This window comes from Platalea leucorodia (genome assembly GCF_965183815.1).
Source record: "Platalea leucorodia genome assembly, chromosome: 11".
Lineage (NCBI taxonomy): Eukaryota > Metazoa > Chordata > Aves > Pelecaniformes > Threskiornithidae > Platalea > Platalea leucorodia.
Window position 1 is genome coordinate 15,710,638 of NC_138833.1, and position 26,696 is coordinate 15,737,333.

A 26,696-nucleotide genomic window follows, 5' to 3' on the forward strand; every position below is an offset into this window, starting at 1 on the left:
GTTATCCTCGGCGTGGGGGTAATGCTTGCAGCCCTGTGACCGAACCTCCTATGGTGATGGAGGAGGCAGAGGACAGTGAGAAGGGCTGTTTACTGGGGTCTCTTTCTTTAAAATTCTCCTTTTCCTGCTAGAATAATATAAAAGGACTAAGACAGGCACCGGTATTGGACCTCTAGTATTTTTTGAAGCACAGTGCTATGTGGAGGACGTACAAAGGCATCACAAATGAGATTTGTCCTGAGGGGATTAGGGAGAATAATATACTTTTTAGAAAAGGGGGGGGAGGGAATACATTCTGGCTCCCTACTGGAGCGAATCCCTGCAGGAGGCAGGCCCTGCAGGCACGCCATGCCGCGAGAGGCTGGAGCTACTTATCGGGGACACGCGCTCTGCAAACCTCCGCGTGCCCTGCCGTTACAGTAGTGTTAGCTGTGCGTGTTTTTTGTTTCTTCTAGTATTTTCTGTTTATAAATATTCTTATGCATGTGTGGTTTTTTGAGAGAAATGAAGAAGCAGCTGCTTATTTTTGTGGAGGGGTTAAATGCAGAACATTGCTCTCTCTTGGCTTTATTTAATTTTGGGAGAGCACTAAAAATGACACGTGTTTACGCTGCGTTCCCAGAGCAGATGCCATGCTGTGCGTGTGTGGTCGCCTTGGGCAGAGTACATGCAAATGCGCATCTATGGGCATAAAAGGAGCTGTGAAAGCACGAGTGCCAGGGATGTCCCCAGCACGCTGACTGGTCCTGTATTTCGTGCTCAGTTCCTTCCTGCTGAAGACGCAGAAGTGATGAGGTGATGGGTAGTGGGTATTCCACGTATAGCGCTGTGTGGGATCTGCTTAATCATCTCATGAAGAGCTCACCACCAGCTAACTCCATCCCTCCCCTGGTCCCAGGTGATGGATCCAGTGCACTGGACCCATGAGTCAGAGTTGCTTTGATTCACTCTCAGAAAATCTGGATTGCAACCCAGGCTGTGCTTAAAAACCTGCTGAGCACCGGGGCTGGCATGAGGGAAGAGGCTGGATGGCGTGTGGGAGTGGGAAGGTGCAGAGAGAAGGTCCTCTCCCCTGTCATGGGCAAGCTGTGGGGTTGACTAAGCTGTCTTGTGCAACTTCACCCCAAGTCGCCATCAGTTGGTTTTAAATTTATGTTGGTGGGAAAATATCTTTAAGTGCAGGGCAACAATAACTAGCAGCGTAAGTTAACTGGTGGTCTGGAGTTCACATCAGTGCTTGGGTCACTGCTGTATAAAGTTCTTGCTTTGGGAGCTCGGAGCTTCCAAATGAGGCTGGATTCTTGTCTAGTTGCAAAAGAAAAACCTTTAGGGGAACTTTAATAAAAATATTTATGTTTCTTTAAGCCTGTGGTGTTTGCTGTGGGTTTGGCTCTCGGTACCATACACTTGACTGCTCTGAACGTGCATTGAGGTTGCTGTCACTCCACGGCACAAGCGGAGCCCTTTGGGAGCCACGTGGCCTTGCGGGGAGTGAGACCCCGTGAGCTGCCAACAGCGTGAGGGCTCAGACCGGCCCGTCCACCCACGTAATTCTCCACCAGTGCCTTGCTCCGGCCCTGAAATACCAGCACCCATGTGGGGCCCTGCAGCCCCGGCAGTTAGCAGGGTGTGCGGGACGGGGCCGGCTCTGTGCTAGCGTGTAATTGCTCTGCTTGAGCTCTTCCCTGGAGAAAAGCAGACAAACAGCCCAAATCCTGGCAGGCGCCCAGCGTGGGCAAGATGAGGCATGGCTCATGCAGGGTACAGCAGGTGGTGTGGGATGGAGCCCGCGTTCGGCCCCAGTGCATGAGCTGGGGCTTGGCTTTAGGGTACTTGGCACTGCCTGTAGAAAGGCAGCGTGTGGCAGGGAGACACAACCTGTCCTAGTCCCGGGGAGACTGTTTACACCACCTCGAGTTACATATCCATTGATCTTGTCTTAGTCTGTGTTCATTCTACCTTGATTTTTAAAGCAGTTTGTTCTTAGCACTGATGGAAAACTTAAAAATCTTACCACTGTTTTTCTTAAGCCTATTGTATTCTCAAACCTCAGTTCCTTTGGAGGGCCCTTTCGAGAACTGAGCCCGTCAGTGAGTCGGTGCATGTTTTCTTTGCAGTGTTTTTAACTTCATAAGATATCCAGTTACTCTCGAATTCGTGCATGCTTCGTTTATGTCGTGCACACTTCGTTCACGTTGCACGCGCTGCTCACGGCAGACCCGAGGCCCCTCTGGAGGGAGGCACGAGTGAGTGCCTCTGGTTAAAGCTCCATCCCAAAACCTCCCTGCGCTGCTGGGCTTTAGTGTCACTGCCCTGGAGAAACCTTACACCCACAGGCAATACATACGTCTGTAGTTACATTACTTAGCCATAGCCCTGGAGAATGGACTAATATGCAAAATGAGGTTTATCACTTGAACAGAAAAACACTTGGGTTTTGTATGTACTTGTTTATAACAGTAGGTGCTCAGCAGCTCGCTGGGCAGTAGCTGGCCTTTGTAAGGAAAGAGGCTGGTTACGAAGCATTCTGGGTTGAGCCGATTGCTGCTGGCTGTGGGTGCTGGCTGCTTGATCCCTCCTGCTCCTTCCTTGCGTGTTTGTTCGTTTCCACGTGACCGTAGAGGGTCATCTTTCTTGGATGTTTCACTCCAAGCATAGACTCTATTACAAAAATTACTATCCTTAAAATTACGTCCTTGTCCCTATGGAGATCCTAGTCTTGCAGTAGGCTGTCTGCATGGATCCACATGGAGCGAAGCAGGTGGGACCCTTGCAGGAGGATTCAAACACAGCCCTGACCCATAGCCGGGCTCGTAGGGCTTTCTGTGGCATGTTTGGTGTTAATGGCTTTGCACAGCTGTGAGTTAGGAGAACTTGGTTTGAAGTATTTTAAACATTATTCACTAAAATGCAAACTTTGGACCTGACAGACATTACAATACTGATTCCCAAGCTGCTGTGACACCGATGCGGTATCTCAAACTAATGAGTTCTTGGAATGCAGCTCCATTTCAAGCCCTCAGTCATCTCCATGGCTGGCATAAAATGCTAATATGAAGATACTGCCAAAATAATTTGAAATAAACCAGAATCTAAAAATAGGAAACAGCTAAGAGCCCCGTTTATGAGCAGCTTATTCTCCAAGGAAGCTACAATCTGGTTAAGATCAGTGTGGGGAGAAAAATCCATCAGACATCTAGACAGCATTGAATAGACAAGAACAAAATACAGCTGTCCTGGGTTAAACTGAAGGTCTTGGTCCAAAAGCCTGCTGGCAGCCGGGGCTGCGGGGCAGACACCGAGGGAAGCGGATAACAACAGGCAAGTGCATGGAGATGCTTCCTTGGAGGTGCTGGTTGAGCTTCTGGTTGACTTTCTGGTGGGTCTGGCAGCTTCCGTTGCTGTAGAAGGAGCCTAATGCTCTGTGAATGCCATGTCATCTTACATGGGTTCAATAAAACAACAGGACAAATGCATGCCAGGGAAAAAATAAACCTATCCTGGGTTGACATGTCCTGTGTCAGAGCTTTGCAGCTAATGTGTGCTGTGTTCAGAAATACCTCCTGTTGTTTGCTCTGAGCTGAGTCACAGGGGAGCCTGCGAGCAAGGAAGGAGTTGGCCCAGCAGGTTTTCTGGAGCAAAATAGCTGGGCTGAAACCATTGAAGAGCAAATGGTAAATGCTGATTTACTCTGACAATGCAACAAAAGGCTTAATTCAGGCTGCCAGTTCTACTTAAATGCAAAAAGTGGTTTGGAGCTCCTCAGACACCTTTGGGTTCATGTTTCGGTGGCATAGGTGGCTGTAGTCACACAGGGAGGGGTGCAGTGGGTCTGTGTTACGCTGGGTGCTGTCTGCCTCTTACTGGCTGTTGTACCAGCCTCAGTCCCCTGAGCAGCCCCAGCACATCCCACAAAGGGCCTTGGTGTTAGGGCTAAACCCTCTTCAAATTCCCTATGAAAACAGAACTGGAAAAAACAGAAGATGAAAACAGGGAGGCCTGCGTGCCTCCCTTTCTAAAAGACTGCCTGTTTAATGATGGCCTGCGGTGGTCAGGGGGCTTGTGGGCACCTTGGAGCAGGTGGCCAGCACTTGGTCTCAAACTGTCTGAAAAAACATACCTGTTTTGTTAGCGTCTGGTTGCCCCTGCGCACCGAGGTAAGCTATGTCCGAGGGGAGATGGAGGATAGAGCAGTGATCCTGTTGCCTGGATCTTCCGAGCAGGGTGTGATGGAGCAGAGACCCATCGCCTGAGACAGAGGATTATACCCGTGTAAATCAAGACTAAATAGAATCAAAGCACCATCGTACTCTACATGCAGTGAGATATGAATAACCAGAAGTCAGACTCACTGTACTTTCTCACTTGATAAACCACATGGTTGGTTAGCAGAGCATTAGCAGATGCTCTGAATGACTGAAGAGGAAATTAGAGAGCAAGCATGTAGCTATTAAGAGTTTAAACAGACACATTTACCCGTCCTGCCTATGCCTTGCATCATTTTATATTATTGCAAAAATTAAAACCACATTTGGGCTGATGTAAATGAAATAGTAATTTCTAAAGAAACTCTTTTATGGGCTGCAGGATTGGTCTTATGGCTGACCACAAACAGTACCTGGATCTGTCGTTAGTTCTTCAGGAAAGAAGTTATAAGTTTTATAAGGTTCTGGCATTCCTACAAAACCAGAAGGAAAGAGTTGTGGAGACTTAACGAGCTGCATGATATTCCATGCAGGGCTAGAAAGAGACAAATCATTTGAATGACGGTCAGGAAAAACTGATGTCAAATGTAACCTCTCCACAGGAAGCAATTAGGGTGACTGCTCTCATCTTCTAATTACGTAGTTAGCCAAAGAGGAGGGCTGCATGTGCTCTTTAGGGATTGACTCTCGCAGCATGATTTAAGGCCTGCGAGCCAAGGGAGTCTAAAGCATCTCTCTGGAAAGAGGGTATTGCATTATTTCAAGCAAGAGACGAGTCTGAAGAGAGGACCTGGTCACACACTGACTGGGGTTGACAGAAATCTCTTATTTAAAAGAACATTGTTGTAGAGGATGGCCCTTGGAGGACTGGGGCTGACCCGAGAGCCATGGCTCTGTCATCCAACCTCCGGTAGATGCCGTTGGTGTAGGCAAATCACATCTTCTCCAGAAAGAACTATTCCTTTTATCTGCCACTTATTCTAAGAAACTGGACTTTTTTTTAAAACCAAGAGTTCTTTTAAGTAACCCTTTTATTTTTCCCTGCCTAGATTAACCCTGGCAGTAAAGCAGCCATGGCAAACCTGTGCCCAGGAGATATTATTCTGGCAATTAATGGAGAGAGCACGGAGAACATGACACACCTAGAAGCACAAAACAAGATCAAAGCGTGCATGGACCAGCTACTGCTCTCCTTGAACAGGTAGGTCCTCTTCTGTTTGATGTGCTCTTGTGTCAGCTTTGCTTGGCTCTTCTGCAGGCAGCTTGCAGCTGGTCCCGGAGCAGATGTGCCCTTAGGCTCAGTTCTTGGTGCATCCCCATGGTCTGTGTAGTTGTTCTGCATTTTTAAAAACAGTAAAACAAAATTATTTTTAAAAGATCACTGATACAAAAAAATGGGTTCAGTTCACTTATATGTGTAGGTTATCACTCGTACCTTGCAAGGCTTGTCCAGGCTGTGAGCTGGGTCGGATCCTTCAACCCAGTGGAGGTTTTAGCGACTCAAGACTAGCACTGGGATCGAAATCTCCTTTGGGCAAAGCCTTCCACTTCATTAACATCCACCTATCATTTTCCTAAACATCTGTTCGATGAATATACATTTGAAGGTCCTGCCAAATTCACTTTTTTAGAATATTTCAAAGCAAAACAAAGGCTTGGGGTTTTTTTTGCTTTCCATTGGAATTAATTCTGTAGCTAAAGGTTCCTAATACAAATCGCAAATTATCCAAGCAAAATGAGTGCTCCTTATAAGGCTCACAAATGGCTAGTGTTATCTGAAACAGATTTCAATAAGTGTATACAATTTTCCACTTCAGATTAAAAAGGCATTTCCTGCTATAAAGAGCTATCATTTACTGTTTATACTTCTCTTGGAAAACATGTAGTTTCTAACTGGAAGCCTGGGCAGTGGGGAAGGAGTGCTGCTCTAAATGGAGCAAAGCCTCGTTGGTTCCTCATCGTTCATCAGACAGTGGTGTCTGACCTGCCCGGCTGAAGCAGATTCCCCTGAGCTCAGCCCATGCCATAGGGATGATGTGGCTTCAGCACTAGGAAAGAAAGAAAAAAAAGAAAAACAAGAACACCCTTCATGCAGGTAGAATTTCCCATAGCCAAGGAGGATGGACATTTTCCTTTCCATTAGGAACAGTTTTAGGGAGACTGGATGGTCTTCTACCCCATACAGGGGCTGTACCCAGGGCAGGACAAGGGTTCCCTTCCTGGCTGTCCGCAGGCTGGTGCAGCTCTCCTTGGAAGAGGTGGAAATCCTCGTGTAGTGACGGAAGGTTTTGGTGAGCTACCAGCTGCTGAGGTGGTTTGGCAGCAGAACAACTCCATCAGGAGTTAGAATAAAGTTTTGCTGAAAACAACTTTCATCTGCAGCGTGGCAGCATTTTATTCTTGTGTGTAAGGGTTTCTACTGCATGAATTTATGGGCTGAATTCCCACTTTTACACCTCACTTCAGCCACTGATATCAACTGACGTCTGTTTGTTGGCTGAGATCAGACCCTTGAGTACCCCTCCTCTGCAGGAGGCACGCAGTACGTGCCCAGCTTTCTGCTGGTGTCCACCCGGTCCTCGTGGTTAGGAAGTGGTGCCTGAATCTTGCTGGTGGTAGCTGTGACCATACTGGTGGTGGTAGCTGCCATGTCAGTGTATGCTGTGTCAGCAGTATCTCCGTGAAAGTGCATGTCCTCTCCTAAGAGGTGACTTCTTACACAGACACAGGGCAGGGGTTCTGTCACACTGATGCAGCTCCGCCCCATCGCGAGAGGAGCGGACGGAGGTTTTGCAGCAGTGCGGGTACGTGCCTTGGTGCTGTTAAGGATGATCTGTCTGTTTAGCTTGCGTGAGATGCAGAAATGTTCATTAACGACCTCGCGGTGGTCTGGAAGCTGGTGTGTGGAAGACTTCTGGCAGCAGGAGGGCTTCAGGTTGGGTGTGCCCAACTACACCTACCAAGGTGGATATTTGTAACTGCAAGACCCAGAGAAGCAGTGGATTCTCTATAGCAGATGTTGCTGGTGATGGCTGGCAGCCTTGCAGCAGTGCAGGGTTCGTGGGTGAGGTGGTCTGGGCTTTCCTAGGCAGGAAGGGTAGGTAAGATATTTGCAATGGTTTTGTCAAGCCTTAAAGTCTTCATAAATGCAGATTTTAAAGGCTCTTATACCTTATAGTCAGACAAAAATAAATGCTCAGGCTTCTGCAAGGCAGGAACAGACAGGAGCTGGTGACGGTGAGGAACTATTCAGCGTGGGGTGGCTCCTCTCAGGGAGATCTCGCTGTGGGGTCAGTTTGGTGGCTCTGCTGAGAGCAAACACACCTCGGCCATGCCCAGAGAAGTCTTCGGGGGTGGCTTCTCTCTTGATAGGAAAAACTGAATAGTTTATTTTTTCTGCAGTAAAGAAAGCAGCTCCAGTAAAGCTTTATTAGGTCTATTTTTAGTTTGGCCCAAAGCAAGTGCTTGGTGACATGGCTCTTGGATCTCTCTCCTGTTTCCCCGAGTGACCTGTTGGATCCAGACGATTCTGCCCAGCCGTTAGTCATTGCTGGAAGCGTATCCTGCGCTACTTCCTCGGTGTGAGCAGATCCCTGCTCCAGGACTTTCCTCCTGGAGAACAGGGTGACCTGGTGCTAGCAAGGGAGCCGCGTCCTGGGGCAGTGACGGAAGAGTTTGTTTGTTTGTGTGCATGTCCAGCAACTGCCGTTTGTAATGGCTGCGGGTCGCTGCCCTGGACTCCGCTATGAGGCTGAGCTCCAGGAAAGCCCCATGTGCAAAGGTGTGGATTATATCTTCTCCCTCAGGCAGAAGGATGCTCTCCAAGCAGTGTCTTCTCTGTATGCTGCCTTCAACAAAATATAGTTTGCCAATCAACATAAGCAGGTTTTTTTTAAATAAGTGTGTTTGTCTGAAATATGTTTGAAATAATGACCTTGTTTGTTGTATGTCTCTAGTGAAGACGTATGAAATTTGATGTTAATTCTGTTTTACCAAAGGAGGCTCCCTCCAGCTGGGCGTGTGTGCCGAGGGAAGGCAGCGGGCCTGGCAGCAAAGGGCTTCCAGTCCTCTGGTGCCCTTTGGGCTTCTTCCATCCCATGCCCTTTCTCCATGAACCCTTGGCCTTATGTGTTGCCAAGACACAGAACAAGATTGGTTTTGTTTTCAAGATGTGGTCAGTAAATGCCCTTTGACTAGAAGGTTCAGCAGGAAAGTCGGAATGGGGGGAAGATGTGCGGGGGAAGACAAGAAGGCAGATTTACTGTGCAGTCTCATGGGATGTTCGAGACTGATGTGGCCTGTCTGGGTTTCGGAGGTGTTCGTGATGCAGAGAGCCCATTGAATTTGATGGGAAGAGATGCTGATTGTCCTATTTATCAAATTTGCTTTATTAAGACATTTGGATACACCGATGGGGGAAAAAAATAAAGAGCCAGGAGGACTGACTGTGGGTGGAATAAACCATTAGCATGTAAAACTTTCCCATGCAGTGCAGGTAATATCTCTCCCTATACTTGGGAGGGAACAACTGAAGTTAGTGGGATTTCTGTTGTGATGCAAACTTTGGCCATAGTCAGGCGTGACCGTGTGGCTGGACTGCACATAGGTTGGGGCATGTATCGTTAGCACAGTCTGTCATTAGGAATGTCACACTGGGTTTGATGGTTTTGTTTTGTTTTTTTTTTTCTCTTATCTGGCTGCATGGCAGAATCTGTTCACGTAGTCCATCTGAAAGTAGAAAAACTGAGTTTCTGATCAAATGTGAACATGTCATTTCTAAACACCGTAATGGACAGCAGCACCCAGAGCACTCCTCCCCGGCGCTCTGCCGGCTGAAGGACCGTGCCAGCTGTTGGGAAGCACATCTGCTGTGGCTTCGCTCGCGGGGAGCTGTGCTGAGCTCCGGGGGGAGCTGGGGAGGGGGAGTCGGAGGCACCGGGACCCCTGGAGAAGTGAAGTTTTGAGGCAGCAGGGAAGATCCATGGTGCGAATGGCATGGCTGTGTCTGCAGAAAGGAACCGCGTTGTTTCCTAGCATATCTGGCACAGTTGCATGACAGCTGCTGGGAAACTGGACGAATACTTTTATTCTCTCCGTGGGACACTCTGGTTTCCCTGGACTGGTTATGAACCCTGCAGGAGGCAGGGCTGGGGGTGCAGCGCTGTGGAGGTACCTCTGAAGACGTGGGCTGCTGGTTTGCAAAGAAAAGCGGGGCTCAGGGCAGCTCTGCATCTGATCTTTCACGTCATTTTGGGGAGGCTGAGGGAGGCAGTGTCTGGAGGGCATGGGAAAAGCTATTTTGTTTTCTAACAGTAACAAAGGATCCAGCAACACAAACCAAAATAATTGCAGGCTTGATAAATCGCGTCTGGATTCTCTGTAGTGATGTATGTTCATGTGAACAAGTACTTCTGTATTAAAATCAATATTATTTCTCAAAAATCAACCCTTTCTTCTCCTGGAAGGCAGTCAGCATCCAGGCAAGTGCATGCAACAGGACTACAGTCCAGAGATAACCAGCTCAGCAGTGCAGCTTGCCCTGTTCTTGCTTATATATTACTGTGTATTTTCTTATCTCTCTCAAAGAAAGCCTTCCCAGCTCCTTTGAATGTTAACATCTCTTGTGGTTATGCTGCAGCCCTGGTTATTAGGGAAGACTTGTTACTTCAAATCGGGTCATGCCTCAAATAAAAGCAGCCATAAAATTGGGTTGGAGCTGTGTTTTGCTGAAACCACCATTGGAGAGCAGAGGGTTGAGCTCCCACAGGACCTCGGGCGCTGGACAGGAGACCTTGTGGCATCGCAGATGCTGCTCCTGTGACGCACACCGCTGGAAAGTCCTTGGCAGCACCGTCCAGACCTGCCCATCTGTGCCAGAAGGGGAAGGCGAGCCCGAAAGCTTTCTCTGAAGCTTTTGTTATCTGCCAGCTGGGAGCATGAAGGCTGGTGCTGCATCCTTCCTGGAGGAGCTGGCCCCAAGCCCACATCGGGAAAACTGCTGGGAAGGAGATGTTGCAGCTTTTCAAGTGTGTTGGAGGCTGTGGCTCCCCTGCATCCCCTTCAGCCCAGAGTCAGTGTTGGTATCTGTGAGGCTGCCCCCGCTCTTAGGCTGTACTAGCATATAATTCTAAAATCTCTGTCCTTTATTGAGGACTTTAAGTGCTCTTGGGGTGGTTCTCCCTCTTTTTTTGCGCCCCCATTCCCTAACGCCTTTCTTGGCTAGCCCCTGTCCCCACTGAATAACTTCAGTGTTTTGTGTTTTGTCCCCAGCTTCATTGGGTCGCCTTTTGCTCCGAGATGTGCGGGGCTGTTTCTGGGCAGCAGTACCGTGGAAAGCAAAGCAGCACAGTAGCCCTTCTGTTCTGAAATGGAGCAGAGGAAAATCCTCATCAGCTCATGAAAGGAGTCGATTTATGTAACTGATGCTTGTGTGGGTACTGATGGTAACGTGTGAGGAATTACCTAGGCATCCCTGTACCAAGGGGTGGGCGTTCAGGTTGTGGTTAATGGCTCTGAAATGCAAGGCCAGAAGTTCAAGTGGGCTTAGTAAGGCTGGAGCAGTGCCTGGCACCTGGGCTGTGGAGGGGAGGTGGTGATGGCGCTGATGAAGATTTAGTGGGGTGGTTCAGGCTGCCCTGATGATAAATCAGCCCGTTCCAGCATCGTCTTCCCAGCTGTTGAATCCCAAGCCAAGGCAGCACGGGCTCTGCTTCGCCTTCCTTACTGGCATCTGCAAGGGAGGGTAAGGGCAGGTATGTGGCAGCTGGTTGGAGAAGATCCTGGGTGTTAAGCAAACCCGTGAATTATTACTCACAGAAATGTGCTATGTAGATCTTGGTATTTACCCACAAAATGCATGCATTTGTCTGGAGGCCAAGGATTTCAGAGTTTTAAATAATGTAAATGTGTGGATAAGGATGATCACTGTGAACATAGAACTTGTTTTTCTTTTTTTTTCACTGTGAAGTTGTCTCTAAGTTACACAAATGAAAAAATTCCTTACCAGGCAAGAAGTGTGCTTTCTGGCTCCTCTGCCCCAGAAGTAACGTGTTCATGTTCCTCTGATGTGCGGGGAGGAATTCATGTGGGTTGTGAGACTTCCTTAAAAATAAAAAATAATAATTTTGATGCTGTTCTTCCCAGCCCAATCCAATTACAGCCCTTTCTTTTGGTAATCACACTGAGGCTGTTTGTGCGCAGGGTTGGGTGGATGCTGGAGGACTTGGCAGCGTCTGCCTGGCCCCCGGCACAGCCAGGGACCCCAGAGTCGTCCTGTTGTGTTTGTTTCCTGACTGTGGTGCCAAAGCATAAATCCTCAAAGGTTCAGGTTTGGTTCCTTCTGTCTACAATAAATCCTGGAAACAGTTTCTTCCTCTTCTGTCTGGTGTGCATGCTGCACGAGCGGCACTGCTGAGCCCTTGCCCACGGAGGGAAGGTATTTCAGAGGTGGTAACTCTTCTCTTTAAATAGCAGCTGTGGAAACCCCTGTCCAGTGCGGGGGACCTGGGGGGACTGTTTTGCTCTATGCAACCCTGGCGGAGCAAGGACAAGGGGCTGAAAAGGAAGACAACTAGCATGCATGGGCCGGGAAAACCCAAATTCCTTTACAGATGGCAGCAGCGTGCAGTGTCGTGCTCGCAATGCGGATCAGACTTGTTCTCATTTGCTTGAGACTGAGTGACCAAGGAAAGCAGCAGCCCAAGTGCAAAACTGCAGCGAGGCTTGCAACCTCGATCTGTGCAGGATGGATAACCAAACCCCGCTTGCCTGGGGACACGTAGTGTGCAGAGAACCAACACGGACCGATGCACCATTACAGCTCTGCTGAGTCTGCTTGGAGGCTTTGAGTATGAAGATTTTCTATTTATTCCTGCTCTCTGTATAGAGATGGAGTTTCTAAAAGAGAAAGCCCAGTAATGAGTCTGCTGGACATGTAGCCCCAAAAGTCCCTGGAACCTCACGTAGTTGATGTTCTTCTGAGTTCCCCCCCCTCCTGCCTCCCCCAGCTCGTGGAGGTTTTGTTGGGGTCTGTTTGCTGCAAGCTGGAAGATGGGAAGGATGACAATGTATGATGTTCTCAAGTTTCCAGTAAAAGTACAACTGAAAAAGTGAATCACAGCTTCCCCTCTGGAGCTACTTGAGGACTAATAGAGGGGAAAACCGGCAGCTTTCCAGAGCCTGTGTACAGCAATGGTTTCAGCTGAGAGAAATGAAGAAGGAGAAATCCCGCAGCTTCTCTTTCACGTACCCCGGACAAGCTGGGTCCATTGGGGTGCTCAGCTGAGCTCGGCTCCTGTGCCTGTTCACCAGCCTGTGCAAAGCCTTGCCCACCTTGCACGGCAGGTGAAAGCCCTACATCAGGCTGCAGGGATGGATCCAACACCTTATGGTTATCACGGTGAGGTTCACAGTCCTGGGAAATTAGAAGCATCAGCTGTAGCTGCTCCTAGACTCAGTCCAGGTCCTAGAAGGCTAATGGCCATATTGGTGATAAAAATCAGTTGTGACCATAGTGATGTACCGTCATGGGAGGTGAATAGCGTTCAGGAGATGGGCAGGAACCTGGAGTCACACCACCCCCCCCGCCCCCCCGAAGGGACTATACAGATTGGGGTAAAATACCTCCAGAACAACCCTATCGCTGTTTGCGTAGCTGTCGCCCGCTCAGACCGGCGCAGCTGCACAATAGCAGATGGCAGTGTCCCAGGTCTGGTCTGGCACTTTCCCAGGTGCTAAATGTTAGTTTATAAGGGGATGGAGAAATTAGAAATTCAATAAGACCCAGGAATTCTTGCAACTTAAAAGCAGTTCTACAAATGTAGAGAGCAAGACTTGCAGATCATTACCAGGTGAAAAAACATTTTGGTAAAATATGTGAGCATATGCAAGTAATCTTTTGAGAATGACGTTGAGTCTTTTAGAAAACAAATTGTGGGATAAAAGGTGTCTGCAACTATTTTTTTAGTTATGTCTTGTTAATGGGTCTGTTTCCCACGAAGCCCCGTGTTGAAGGCCTAGCACTAACCTAGGTCAAGTTATTTTTCTTAGGATTGTCCTAGCAGCCGTTAAAATAGAGTGTTGTTAGTGCGGAGTAATGATTTCCACATAGCTGACTTTAATACCCTACAACACATCTGAAAACACTTTTCTCATCCATGAGCAGTAAATTTAATGACTCGGAACATTTGAGTGCAATGTCTGATCTCTCACCCATTATGTTAGAAAAGCGTGATTAGTTTTTTGCTGTTGCCTAAACATAAAGCTCTGACTGTTGGTAGTGTGAACCTGCTGCCAGGGTGGCTGGGGGTGGCCATGCTGACCATGCTGAGCTGCTCCAGGGCTTGCTCAGCTCCCCTGTCCTGCCCGGGACATGGCACGGGGGTGCTCCTGCAGCTGGGACTGGGGTGCGAGCTCAGGGCATCAGCTGTTCTGCGGTAGCTGCCCATGGCATCACACACTTGGGCAGTCACCTCTTAATTATTTCAGATTACCTTGTATTTCCTATGGAAAAGACAGAGTCTCCTTGTGTAAGCATAAATGCTCATCAAACATGCAACTTGCATTTCTCTCTGGTGAGGCTGGTGTTTCTCCCAGTCTCCTTTGCTTTGCCTTTAAAAGTGCCAAATAGAACCTAAATCATGCTGTATCAGCTTAATTTCAGAGTAGTTCAAGTGGAAGCTGTGGCTGAGGTGAGTCCGGCTTTGCTCAGGCCATCGCTGGAAGGTGCACGAGGCTGTCTTGCTTGGTGAAGCCTTCAGTTTAATCATTAACAGCACTAACTACAAATGGGCTTCTACATGCAAACCTAAGTCTGTGCATGTCTTTTATTAAGTGTGAAGATGCCTATAACGATTTTTGGAAAACACAAGTTTAGCTGCTTTGTGCTACAGCTGGTGTGATCTTTGTTCATTTAGGGGCATGGGGAACTGGGACGCTCCAAGTAGAAAGTGCTGGCAGCACTGGTGACCGAATGCTGTAGCTTAATGCAGAGTGAGTTTACTGCTATCGCTCTTCTCTTCTGCAATCAGAGTCACTTTCTGAATCTCAGTTATTTATTGGCAAATTGAAGTCTTCAGGAATCCTTTAAGCTGTGTTTGGTATGTGGGCTCCAGGGCTGAGCGAAGGGGGGTGTTGTAACTGCCCCGTCTCGGCAGCAGTGTGAGCACACATCAGGCTGATTCAATACAGGGGAAAAAGCACAGAAATAATAATGGTGATCTCTGCCAAGGTAATTAGGCATTTTCATTGTTTTGGGTCTCTAGATGAAATTATCAATGTGGAAACAATATACACAGTGCTGGACCGTGGCAAAAAGCAAGTCAGGATTGCTAGGAATGCTGCCGTTCCTGGGAAGGACGGTTTCCTTTGTCCCACTGAAAACAGTTGGGAAGACCAACTTAAAGTGACTTGTCCCAGTGTCAAGTCAAATAATTACAGTAAAGATGATTTATCAGAACAAGACATCTAGCTATGAAAAGGGGTACTTTATTCCCAGTTGAAAAAGCTGTGACGGTAGTCCTGGGTAGTGGTTTGGAACAAAAAAAAAAAGCTTAAATCCTCAGGGGGTGGATCCAAAGTGTGTTAAAGCCAGTGGGAGCCTTTGCTTTTGATAAGTTTTGGATCAGACCTTGAATTTGGAAGGGTAGGTTTGTATGCTGACTGGTTTAGATGTAAAATACCAAAGGTAAAAAAATCACCTCAAGAATTCCTGGGTTAAAGCCATGCTCCTTATTCTTCAAACTTGGACTCTGCAGATAATTAAACCAAAGCAGAATGTGGTTTGTGGCAGTGGCCAGAGTCCGGCGAAGGACACTTGGCCACGGTGACCGATCTGTGCCTATCGGAGCAAGACTTATTTTCATTAAGTGGTGCATGTGCAGATTGTGATGATAAACAGAAGAGTTTGCATTTGAAAACTTTATCTTACACTTCATGCAGTTTCCATCTCCCAACTCAACCTCTTAGCATCCAGAAAAGCCTGTGTATGTGCCTGCTGGACATTGCCCGGGCCCCTGCAGCTCCCTTGTGCCCCAAGCGTTGGAGAGGACGGCCACGCTGGCAATCGTATCCCAGCCATGCCCCCAGCCACCTCTGCAGGGAAAAAATGATCAGGCACAGGGAAAATCTTTGGACAGAGGCAGCGTCCTGCTCTGCTTGGCAGGACTGAAGATGCGTTTGTGAATGGAAACTGTATTTTTAGGACTTTTTCTGTCCAGCACCCATGTTGAAAGGGTCAAGATGATTCATACAGGATTGTGTAAGCCTTCTTGCTGAAAGGCATTTGTATAATTCCTGCTGTGGTCTCGTATATGGGCCTGCCAGGGAATGCATATATACATATATTTATATATGTGTACACACACATATGATCAAAATACATTTCAGGATTTAGGGCCAGAATAAAGCGGCAAAGCCAGGAGTACGCAAAACAAGAACCACCACATGCCTGTCTCCTGATTTAGCGAACTGAAATAAGTTTGTAGCTTAAACGTCACATGAAGTTGCAGCCTGTAGTTCAAGAATGGTTTTGATCTTCGTGGTTTTAATAACATGGAACTGACATCTTCTCTATTTACCACTGTACTATTTCTGAGGATAATTTTAGACAAACATGTATATATATATTTGTTCTCTGGCAGGCCTACATACTATATATATGTGTGGGTTGTGGTGGGGTTTTTTTTTGTTTTTGTTTTTTTTTTTTTTTTTTTTTTAAGTCTGGGGTTTTTGTCGTTTTTTTTTGGGGGGGGTGTTTGGTTTGTTGTTTGTGTGTTTTGTTTTTTTTTGTTTTTTTTTTTTTTTTTTAAATCAATTTAAGTTGAGTTTACGTATTTCCCCATTGCAGAGCTGAAGGGAAGACCTGGTCACCCCCTGTTCTGGAAGACGGCAAGGCCCAAGCGTACCGGATCAACATAGAGCCAGAACCGCAGGTACGGCAGCAGCAGCCCTGCACAAAGGCTGGTTTTCCAGCTCGCTTTTCTGGGGAGAGGAGATCTATATCTGAAATCTGGAAAGCCCTCTGCTCTGCCTGTGGTCCTTCCAGAGGTTAAGCAGTTTCTGTGCGTGGTTTTGAAGCATCATGTTTGTTACTTTTCTGTGCAGGGCTTGCTGTGCTTTCCTTGGGCTGGCAAAGCCCAGGCTCCTGGCTTAAACCCAGCTCTGTAATTACCCTCCGCCCAAGTTAGGCTTTGTTGAATCGGCTTGCCGGTGGCCCAAGGAGGCTGGGCAGTGCCGCAGTGGCGGGGAGCGCCCAGCACCGGACCCCCCTGGGGGCCATGGTCAGCATTATTTTGATGGAGCTATTGGGAGTCTTCCTAAGGGCGCTGCCCGATGCCTGCCCTTCCTGGAGCACGGCATGCCCGGGCTCTGTTTGCACCTGCCTCGGCCAACGTGCCTCTGTCTCGGCTACTTCCAAAATCCACCGCACCCTCCTAATCCTGTGGCGGTGATTCACTTCATATGGTGGTGCTTTATTTTCTGTTGTAATGGTCTCCTCTTTCTTCATTTTTCTGTCTCACTCCTTTCTCTTCCTTCTCTCTGTTTTGCAGCTTGTCTCTTCCCTCTGTTTTCAGCTCTTCTCCCTAGACCCTCCTGCCAGCACTCTGCCTGCAGCCTGCCCTGCCTTCCCACCCTGTGGTCTTTGAGAGACCCTGTCTCCAGCAGCAGCCTGCTACCGGGAGGTGGATGGAGCTGAGCAGATCTCCATCTTTTGTACCCATCTCTTGACTAATAGCTTGTTCGTGAGGTCAAAGATGACTCTCATTCTCCTTTGGCTCCTCAAAGGGAAGAGAAACGGTGTCTTGCTCCTCTCTTTCTGCCTCCGAGTTACCTGACTGTTGGGTTTTTGTGCTGGCCCGTGATGCCTCATGTAGAGGAATCTGGGGAATAAGGAGGAGATCAGGAGGAGAGGATGGGGCAGGGGGGAGCTCCTGCCGTCTTGCTCGTCCTCGGATGGGTGCTGAGCAGATGCGCATGCTGCAAGCTTTCCCAGGGCACATGAGGTAATGGATGGCAGGACTGAAGTCTGCTGAGGCTTCCCACTGCTGCAGGTTGGCCAACCCTTCCCAGAGCAGTGGTGGAGGCACCAGAGCTGCCTGCAAGCGTCAGAAAACAAAAGTGCATCAGTTCAGGCTGACAAAAAAAATCCTGCAATTGCCACAGCAATGCAGGAGCACTCTTGTGCTGGTGCTGAGTGTTCAAATGTTGCTCATATGGTTTCCTTCTCCACAAAGGTGGTTTGTGTTATACGCTCTTTCGTGAGAGCCTTTTCTTCAGCACTCACAAAGTGCCCATCTGCAGATGCTGCTGGCTTAGCTCTGCTGCTCGTTCCTAGAGGTGGCTCTTTGAGTGTCCTGACGAGGGTCCCGATGTCCCCCCACAGCCCAACCTCGGCTCAGTCCAGAAGGAATGTAAGACCTGCAAGGGTGGAGAGGGTGGGGTGACTCTATGAGGAGCGATGTTGGCCTCATTTCCCTTTGAGGAGCGGGGAAATGGCACTGGCAGCAGGGACATCGCCAAATTATGAGGACGGGGGTGAGATTCTCCAAACCCTACAAAGGGCAGACCCACATAGTCATGCCTGTGACTGTTGGCCATTGCAGCCCTGTGACAGATCAGTAGAATTTGCAAATATTTTGCATTGCTGCCCAGGGGCAGCAGGGAGAGCGGCTGCAGAATGGCAGCACCAGCAAACCCACCCCAGTATTGCATGTGAGCAACTCGCAGGTCTGCTCATCTTTTCCTGCGCTGATTGACAGAGCAGGGTGATCTGTGTGCTTGGGCTTTGAGTTCTGGCCATGTTTGCTTCATTAATCAATTACGGCAATCTTTTTTGACAGATATTTTTTCTTAATAGACTTTGATGTGCCCAAAACCCTATGAATAATATTAAATAAGGACCAAATGTGCAGCAGTTCTGCTGCCAGATATAACATTTCTGAGGTTTAATGCAGACTGGATTTGAATCTGACTATTAATATATGTTACATATGGATCCTTTTAAAAATTAGACAGTTACATAGAATATAATGAGGGGGTAGAGATGGATTTTCCTGAATCCAGACCTATGCTCAGAATGTCTAAATCTGTGGAGTACTCAGGGGGTACAGCAGACGTGTTTGTGGCAAGGCACAGAGAGCGGTGCATGAACAAGAATACGCAGGTACAGACAGCAGGTTCCTGCTCTTGCTCTCTTTTTCAATGGCTCTATCTGCACGTTGTCTTGCTTAATGGCTTTTCCGGTCTCCCAGAGAGGAGGTGAAGGAGGTACCATGTGCACATTAGAGTATTCTTGCTGTGGTTGCACCCTGGATGTGCTGGTTGACTCTTCTCCCTCCCCAAACCGGCTGTTCCTTGAGTGTGTTTCACACTGACTGCTTGGGACACGTGCCAGTAGCTGTCGTAACCCCTGCGTTATTGCAGATGTCCTCTGACTTGCATGATGCTAAGGGTGATCATCAGCACCCAAGAGCGCAGACCCTTGCAGCAGGCATCCTGTCCCCTGGGAGCAGAGATCCTGGTCGTGGCTGGAGTCCCATATGGAGCAACGCCATATGATCCAGGGCTGCCCTGTACTGTATTCATTCAGCCCCTGTAGCAAAGGCACTTACTAGATTGTGAGAAAGAAAAGACTCGTTGCAAAGTAATAGCTTGGCTCAAAATGTGCAATCTTTAGGTGCACTTCCTCGCATCTGGAAAAAAGCAATCTGCTTTGAAACACGGGGGAAAAAAATTCTGCTGGAATTCTGCCCTCAAATCACAAAAATAAGTTTGGGGTTGTCCTTGAAAAGGGTTTTGAGAGTTTTACCCCAAGTGGCCTTTCCAGTAATGTGGAGCACATGTCTTTCCTTCCTCCAGGTTTTACTCTATCAGCTTTTCCATCATACTGAGCAAAGATGTCTTGAAAGTCTTTCTTTTGACTTCTGACTACAGTAATTCATGCTAGAGGCCCCAAAACATGTGAGCATAAGCAGAATCCCTAAATCTGTGTGATTTCTAGGAAAGCACATACCCTGTAATTACATTTTAGTTTATTTAGGTGCAATCTTTGTCTTGAAGGCAGTGAGGCTTGCAGCTATCTTTTGTGCAAGAGAGCTTGGAAGGTATGGACCAGCTGATGAGCTCTCCTCTCCTTTCTTGCTGAATCTGTTGTGGTTTGTCAGTTGAGCTTTGTGGAAAACCCCTACTCAGAGACCAAGAATGTAATCAATCCTGCTTATTAGAACTTTGATTAATGCCATGACTGCAGGGAATAACTGCCCTCATAACTGAAGAAGCTGGAAGTGGAGAGCTGCTTGGTCACAATTAGCAGAAATGACACTGAACAGGATGCTAGTGAGTCACCTTCATGAAATAATACTTTTAAAAAAGCAGACTTTGATTATCAGTTGGTTACACTATACAAGTCTGTCCTTAACAGCGAGGGTCTCTAGAGGAGGATGTGAATTCGGTGACATTCAAACTCGCATCCTAAATAACGAAGAGCTGTGTCTTTGTCAGACCCAGTCGTGGGTGACGGTGGGACTCATGGGGATGCTGCAGGGTGGCTCGGTGCTCTCCAGCCAGCAGTGCTGTCGTGTGAAGTCAGGATTGCCATCACACAGACATGACATCACTGCTGATGTGTTAGGATCTCCAGTCTTGCTTTGCCGCCGGCTGTTCACCCAGTGCCAGCATTGCTGTGGGCACCGGCGCCGGCTGTCCCTCCCCGGCAGACAGGGAGAGTGGGAGCACCGATCCATCAGTTTCTGGCAGTCCCACTGTCTTCGGCTTCTTGTAGCATAAGCTCGCTAGTCAAAACACTGCCATGTGGTGCTAATAAAAGGAGAGGATGTTTGTTTTCTTGACCGTTCCCATACTGCCAGAATTGGCAGCTTTCTGGCCGGGGGGGGGCTGGAAACATGGGCTTCAGCCCCATCCGCGCTAATTGACAGTAGATCAAGTGTCTGGGTGTGACAATAATTGGAGCAGAAATTAAACTGGCAGCATGTAGCCAAAGCTGGAATAGGATGCAAGTCCTCCCAAACCTGGACACTTGGCTAAAATAAGCTACATGGGGTGAAAGGCTGAGTTTGAAAGGCTGGGTTTCCTCCGGCTGTCCAGAGAGGGAGAGGCACTTCCCGCAGGCAGTCGTCAGCCCCGTGCCTGTGGGAATGGCATCCCTGTGCCACCCAGCTGGCAGAGCGGCACCCATGTCGTTCTTGGGGGAGGAATGGGGATGGTGGGTCGGTGCTCCTGGTCCCGCTCACCTTGGTCCTCTCTCACACTGAACCAGGCAGTGCAAGAAACCCAATACTACGTGTAAGCCAGGCCAATGGAAATGCAAACATGCCCGCGTTTGTGCTGTTGTCAGATGGGTGCAGGTCTGTACGACTGCAGGACTAGCATTACACTGGCTGGCAGGACATGGGTGGCCTGGCTTTCTGGTGCCTGGCTGAAGACCTGCTGCCTCCCACCACACGTGTCCTCTCGGCAGCGTCGGCTCTGCAGCATCATTCCTGTGAGCTTTTCATACCTGCTCTGACCCCAGAAATAGCCACCTCGTCATAGTATCAGTCTACTATACTGCTGATCGTACTTGTTCCTAATTAAAAAAATAAAATAAAAAAACCCCACATGTGGTCTTCAGGTGTGAGCCTGAGCCTCTGGTGTCCCAGCTCTGGGGACAGTAGTGGTGTCCTGCAGTGGAGGAGGGTTGGGTGCTAACTTGTCCCTTAGCACTGATTTTAACAGCTTTAAAAATGTCTTAAATAGTCTCGTATTTATTTTTTGGTCTCAGTGGATTATTGTTACTCTTTTTTGTTAAGGTTGAATGACTCTTCATTTGATTAATTGGCTCCAAGTATTGCTTTAAGTTCTCAATGGGTTGGTGTTGTGCAGGAAGGTTCCATATGCATCTTTGCAAAGGCATGGCCTAGGCTGTACTTATTTCTGTGAACTGGGGGGTTAAAGCCTCCTTGCCGGAGAGGTAGAATTTCCTTTCCCAAGGTGACTGACCTTCCTTCCTCCCTCCTCTGGCTGTCACCACAGGATGGGCCATGGCTGCTCCTGGGAAAGCTCTTGCCGGGACGCCTGGCTCCCCCATCGAACCAGCCCTCACGCAGGCATCGACTGGTGCTCTCGGGGCAGAAGGAGGGGGAAAATGTCTGCCTCGTACTTCTGGGAAAACAAAGGATGAGATAATGCCCTGGCACGAGACCGGGTTCCCGTCGCGTGGGAACTCCCAGTGTGGTGTTTGAGGACTGATTTAATAGCAGAAACGTGCTGAATCCTGATGGCCACTGTAAGCAGCGTCAGCCTTGAGCTGTGGATACTCAGGCAGCATTTCACACTCAAACATCAGGGGTTTGTACACCACCAAAGTCTGCTCATCTGATTTATGGGGTGAAGAGGTTACACACAAGTTGGTGTGCACTCGTGTTTGCTTTTTTCCTGTGATATAATATTGAATCATTTGAAAGCAAAGGAATTTTCTTAGTACCGCTGTAATATGTCAAACTGTTGTAGCTATAACCTTCTATGTGAAATCCTCTATATACCTCTTCTATAAATCAGCGTCTTTATTAAGTGAGCTTCAGTAATCCTGGAATATGAAAGAGGAAAACATCTTAGGATAAAGGGGAAAAAAATGGGAATGGAAACTTCAAAATGGTGTTTTCTTCTGTCCAGGTAACTTGAATAGTTTGTTCTCATCAAAGGTAAATAGGATCTGTACTGAAATAGTAACAGTGTGGGTTGATTTAGGACAAAATAGAAAATGCCAGTGGATAAGGAGCTCGCGCAGATATATACCATGTTGTTTTACTTGATAACATCAGTTTCAGTGATGACTTAATGCAGGTAAGGAAAGTGCCTGCTTGTGTACTTGGAGTGTTTGTTTGGAAGCACATATATAATTCAGTGTTTCTGTTCTTATCCATTGGGGAAAAATAACTTACCCCATTTCATTTTTCCTTGTTGCTCACTTAAGATGAATGAGTTGCCCTTTGCAGTCACTTGTTTGACCTGCTGGGGTGAGAGTGTGTGGAGAGAGCCCTCCCCAAGCAGCTGGGTGCAGGGGGGGATGCTTGGTGCAGGAGGGATGCTCCGTGCGGCCCCCCAGACTCCGTGCGGCCCCCCAGACTCCGTGCGGCCCCCCAGACTCCGTGCGGCCCCCCAGACTCCGTGCGGCCCCCCAGACTCCGTGCAGCGCCCCAGACTCCGTGCAGCCCCCCAAGTGGCCCAGGGACGAAGGCTGCCCGCACAGCGAGTGAGGGGGATGGGGTGAGGGCAGGGAGCAGCTCCCCAAACTCTCTTTGGCAGGAGGGTTCAGTAACTGGCAGCCAGGGCGTATGGAGATCCCGGGACAGCCGGGCTGCAGCAGCTGCCTCCCATCCCCTGGAACAGCGTGCTGCAGCCGCAGAGGGCCGGGATGTCCCACAGGCACTGCCGGGGCTGGTTTGTTAGCAGGAAAGCCAGAGGCACATTTTTGACTCGAGCTGTGTTGCCTTCTTTATTAATGAGTAAAAGCAAAAGGTTGGGGCATTCCGAAAAGAAAACCAAAAATATTATCCCATTGCCTTTGTTGTGTTTTCTCACGTACCCTACCCTGGCTTTTACAGAAAGAGATGTTTGGATAAGCCACACTGATGAGAGGCGTCATTTGGGTTTAAGCATGTAATATTTCTGTAGTCTGAACCTTAGCTTGTTGCCAGTGATGCTTTTTTCTCTCGATCAGCTGCTGGTAGCGGTTATAGAAAGAAAATCAGAAAGTGTGATATGATAACACCTGAAAATGCAACAATTCCCCCAACTGAGAGTGGAGGAGAGAGACAGTAAGCTGAAAAGGATGAAATCAGGACATTGACTGTTAGCGTCAAGCTCGCTAGGTTTGTTCTTTAAGCCAAATGCCAGATGGTGAGAAAAGTGATTAATGGCAGCATTAAACGGTGGCTGGGTCAGGTGGCACTGCAAAGGGACCAGCAGCATCTTCCCTACGAGGAGGGGGAGCAGGCGGGAGGCCGGGGTGGGTGCTTGTGGTGGTTTTTCTCTGGAGCGGTGGTTATTTCTGCGGGTGGGGAGGCCGACCCGCACCCGCAGCGGCCCGTGCACGGCGGGGGCAGCTCGGGGCTGGGCACTGGCGGGAGCCTCAGCCTGATGCCTGCACTGAGCAATGCTCTCCTGCGCCGTGGCTGGCTGCTCCCGGGCGGGAAAGGGGACCCTGAACACTGGGAAGCAGGGAAAAATCCTTTCTAGGGTTTAGACTGTCGTTGAGCTTAGCTCTGGCTAGACAGCCTTCTGGCAGGAGGGCACTGCTGCTGCCGCCTTACAGCGGAGGAGATGTCGAGGCTCTTCTACCTTTGTTACCCAGGGTTATTGCATTGCAAAAGTACCTTGAGGTTTCACTGATGTTTGTTTTCTATTAATGGCCATTAGGTTTTCCTGTATGGATGAAAGTTAGATACTACTTATAGGATACATAGAAATTCTTTTATTCTTAGGCTTCTTCACCTAGTCTAATTGCTTCTAAAATTACTTATCATGAATATTAGTTCTGTTCACACGTGAAACTGTGACTGAGGTTGTCTTAAGACTGTGAGAGCTGGAGACACTCAGGCCTAGCCTGAGCCTTAACAGAGCTTATTGTGTTACTGCAATGCAGCAGTTATTCTCATGTGCAAATGTATTTATGTTGCTTGTGCAGAAGGGCTTTTTCTGCAGAGCTTTGCCCGAAGGTATTTTGAAAACGCAGCCGGTATATTCTGTGCCCTCCAGTTCAGCAGAGCGTATGATCCCCAGCTATCTTGCTTTTTTATGAAAGTGTTAATAAAACGGAGACATTCATACAAAGCCCTCCTCTGTCTGCTTGTTACCCACCCCCTTGCACCCTTGATATTAAAAACATGCCCCTTACACTGGAGCAGGCGAGATAAATGGAAACAAATTTTAATCATTCTTGCCGGTCTTGGGTAACTTTTTTTTCATTGCTGTGGATTTTTTTAAGAGACCGCTGGGGAGCCAGGTAGCTTAAGGGATAAAGTCATGGCATTGCAGCTCAAGTCCCTCTTGAGCTCTTTAAGTCACACGAGGGCTGTGGCTTCTCCTGGGGGGTGAAGCTGTTTGCTAGAGCCGCTGGGAGCCAGTGGCCATCAGGCCCTCGCCAGTAGCCATCAGTGTGACTGTGTCAAGGTGGAAAAGCTCCTTAAGAAGGGTCTGTGTAGCTTGCTTCTTTCCAATTGTGAGAGATTGCCCTCGGGTTAGATGTACGCTGTCCTTGTGCTGTACAATATATAGTGCAGAGCATGTGCATGTGCAAATATAGAGCTGGAATATTTTCCTAGCTTACCCTAAAAACACTTTTTTTAATAATACCTCGTTTTACATCACAGAGTTGCTGCTTGTGAGAGCACTCCTTCAGAAGGGGGTGGATCTCTTCCTCCTGGAACTTAAGGAATTTCCAACCATCGTTTACAAATGGTTTAGAAACTTCCCCGTCCATGCAAATACATTTCGATGACTCTGGTCGAGGCTGCTATAACACTGTCAAAAGTGACACATCATTTAAAGCTGGTAGGAAATGTTCAGCTTTCGCCTCTCTGGTGCTGTCGCCGCTGATCGGGCGCGCTCGGCGGGGCGAGCCGCAGCCTGGCACCGGCCCCGGCAGCTCTGCAGTGCCCCAGGCGAGGGCAGCAGGTGGTTTTGGTCAGGCCTCAGCTCCTGGAGTCATGTGTTTATGGCATCACTCCTGAAAAACAAGGCCAGGCTGCGGTATGTAAAGGTATGTGTGTTTTGCCTGTGGAAATGGGGTTTTGTGGTTGGAAATTCACGTTGATGGGAGATGGTGGAGCTGACTTCAGCCTGTTCCCTTCCATAACAACAATTAAATAGAAAGCAATGGAGACTTTCATGTAACACTTTTGCTTGTAGGGGTTTCGGCAGAAATCGCAGAATGTAATACAGAAATAAGCCCTTTAAAATGAACCTGACTGCTGGGTCCAAGACCACAAAGCCAAGCAAACCTTAGCAATGCTCATAGGGTCTGTGTCTCTGCCCGCCTGGCCATGACACACGGGTGTTTTTCAGCATGTCCAAGACCTGGCGCGAGGCCGTGGGATGCGTTTTGAGCCCCTGTCCCAAGATCTCACCTGCTGTGCACTAACAGCCGTGCCTTCCCAGGGCACAGACCGTCCTGGGGACGTGGGCGGGCTGGGGCTCGGCCAGGCTCCAGGTTGAGTCATGTTTCACGGGAACATTGTCTGCAGCCTTTTAACTAAAAGACCATCTGATTTTAAGGGTTTGGTCTGTTACTTGGAAAGATCTGAAAAATGAATTTGGTGTTTAGCTGACGACCGTGAAAGGAGTGTAGTAAGAAGGGCATGATGGATAAAGTTTTTCTTCAGGGTGTGGTATATATATGCTGAAAGAGGAACCTGGCAGAATATTTGAAATCTGCCTCATAAAATAATACTTCATTCATCCAGCTTCAGCAAACTACACCCGACCTTTTTTCTTATCGGTTAATCTTCTGAGCTGAGCTGAATAATGGGATCGTACTTACTAGAGCTTTTTAAAGTTAGATTGAAGCCTGCTTAGTCTGTAAAACCAGCATCTCAACAGGACATCTGAACTGTGCTTGTAGGGAAATATGTGTTAAAATGTGTGTAGCTTTTAAAATATCCTTTCCCCCAGCTTTGGGGGCAGCCTTTGACATAAGGGTTCACCACGGGACTTCCTTCGAGGCAGAGCTGCAGAATCGATCCCGCTCCTGCGGACACCAGCCACAGTGTAAATCTGTTATTTGCATTCAAATGAAAACAGTGCCGTCCATCCCATATACCCTGTGGGGTAATAATAAGATTTCCATTTCTGGGACTTTTGAACCAGTTTATCAGAGACAAAGCACTGTCTTTGCTGTTGAAAAGCTGGGGGGAGGAGAGGAAGGGATCGCTGCGTTGCAGTTGTCTTCTGTGTGGAGGTTGAATTTCAGTCTTGAGGGTGTCGGGGTATGCTGGGATACATTTTGGTGTCAGGATGTGCTAGAATATGTCTTCAGGCTTAATTGCTTGTCACATTTGCATGAAAGAGGACTTGCAGCAATGAAGGCAGTAAAATTTCGCCCACAAAAAGCCCTCTGACAGGGAGGTCAGAATCAGGTCATTGAAGTCCGACTATACTCCTTGGGTCAGAAGAGGCAGCCACAGGCAGAAATTGCACCTTTGCTTTAAAAAAATCCTTGCCTGTGTCCTATCCCTTTCTCTTGCTGCCAGGTCTGAGCTAGTCCCATTGAGCCTTGGGCAGCCAGCGGCACCAGGCGCCCACTGGAGAAGCCGGCGAGTCCATCACCAGGCCGTCTGGGCACGTTGGACAGCAGGCGCGCTGGGGACGGGTCTCAAACTGCTGCTCAGCCTTGCGGGAACCATGATGGGTTTGCTCTAAGCTGACCTCCCTTCAGATGTAGCTATTGAGGCAGATGGTCTGATGATGTCCTGATAACAATAATAATGACATACAAAC

The 26,696-nt window shown here is 48.4% G+C and overlaps 1 protein-coding gene across 1 annotated transcript in view; it reads left to right on the plus strand.

Moving 5' to 3' along the window:
• The window catches only part of PDLIM4 (PDZ and LIM domain 4), a 53,503-nt gene that overhangs the window by 10,608 nt on the left and 16,199 nt on the right, over positions 1-26,696 (plus strand). Inside the window, exons 2-3 of the mRNA XM_082323798.1 lie at positions 5,255-5,406; positions 16,051-16,135. Coding sequence (XP_082179924.1) covers positions 5,255-5,406; positions 16,051-16,135 — 237 coding nt within the window. The remainder of the gene's footprint in view (positions 1-5,254; positions 5,407-16,050; positions 16,136-26,696) is intronic.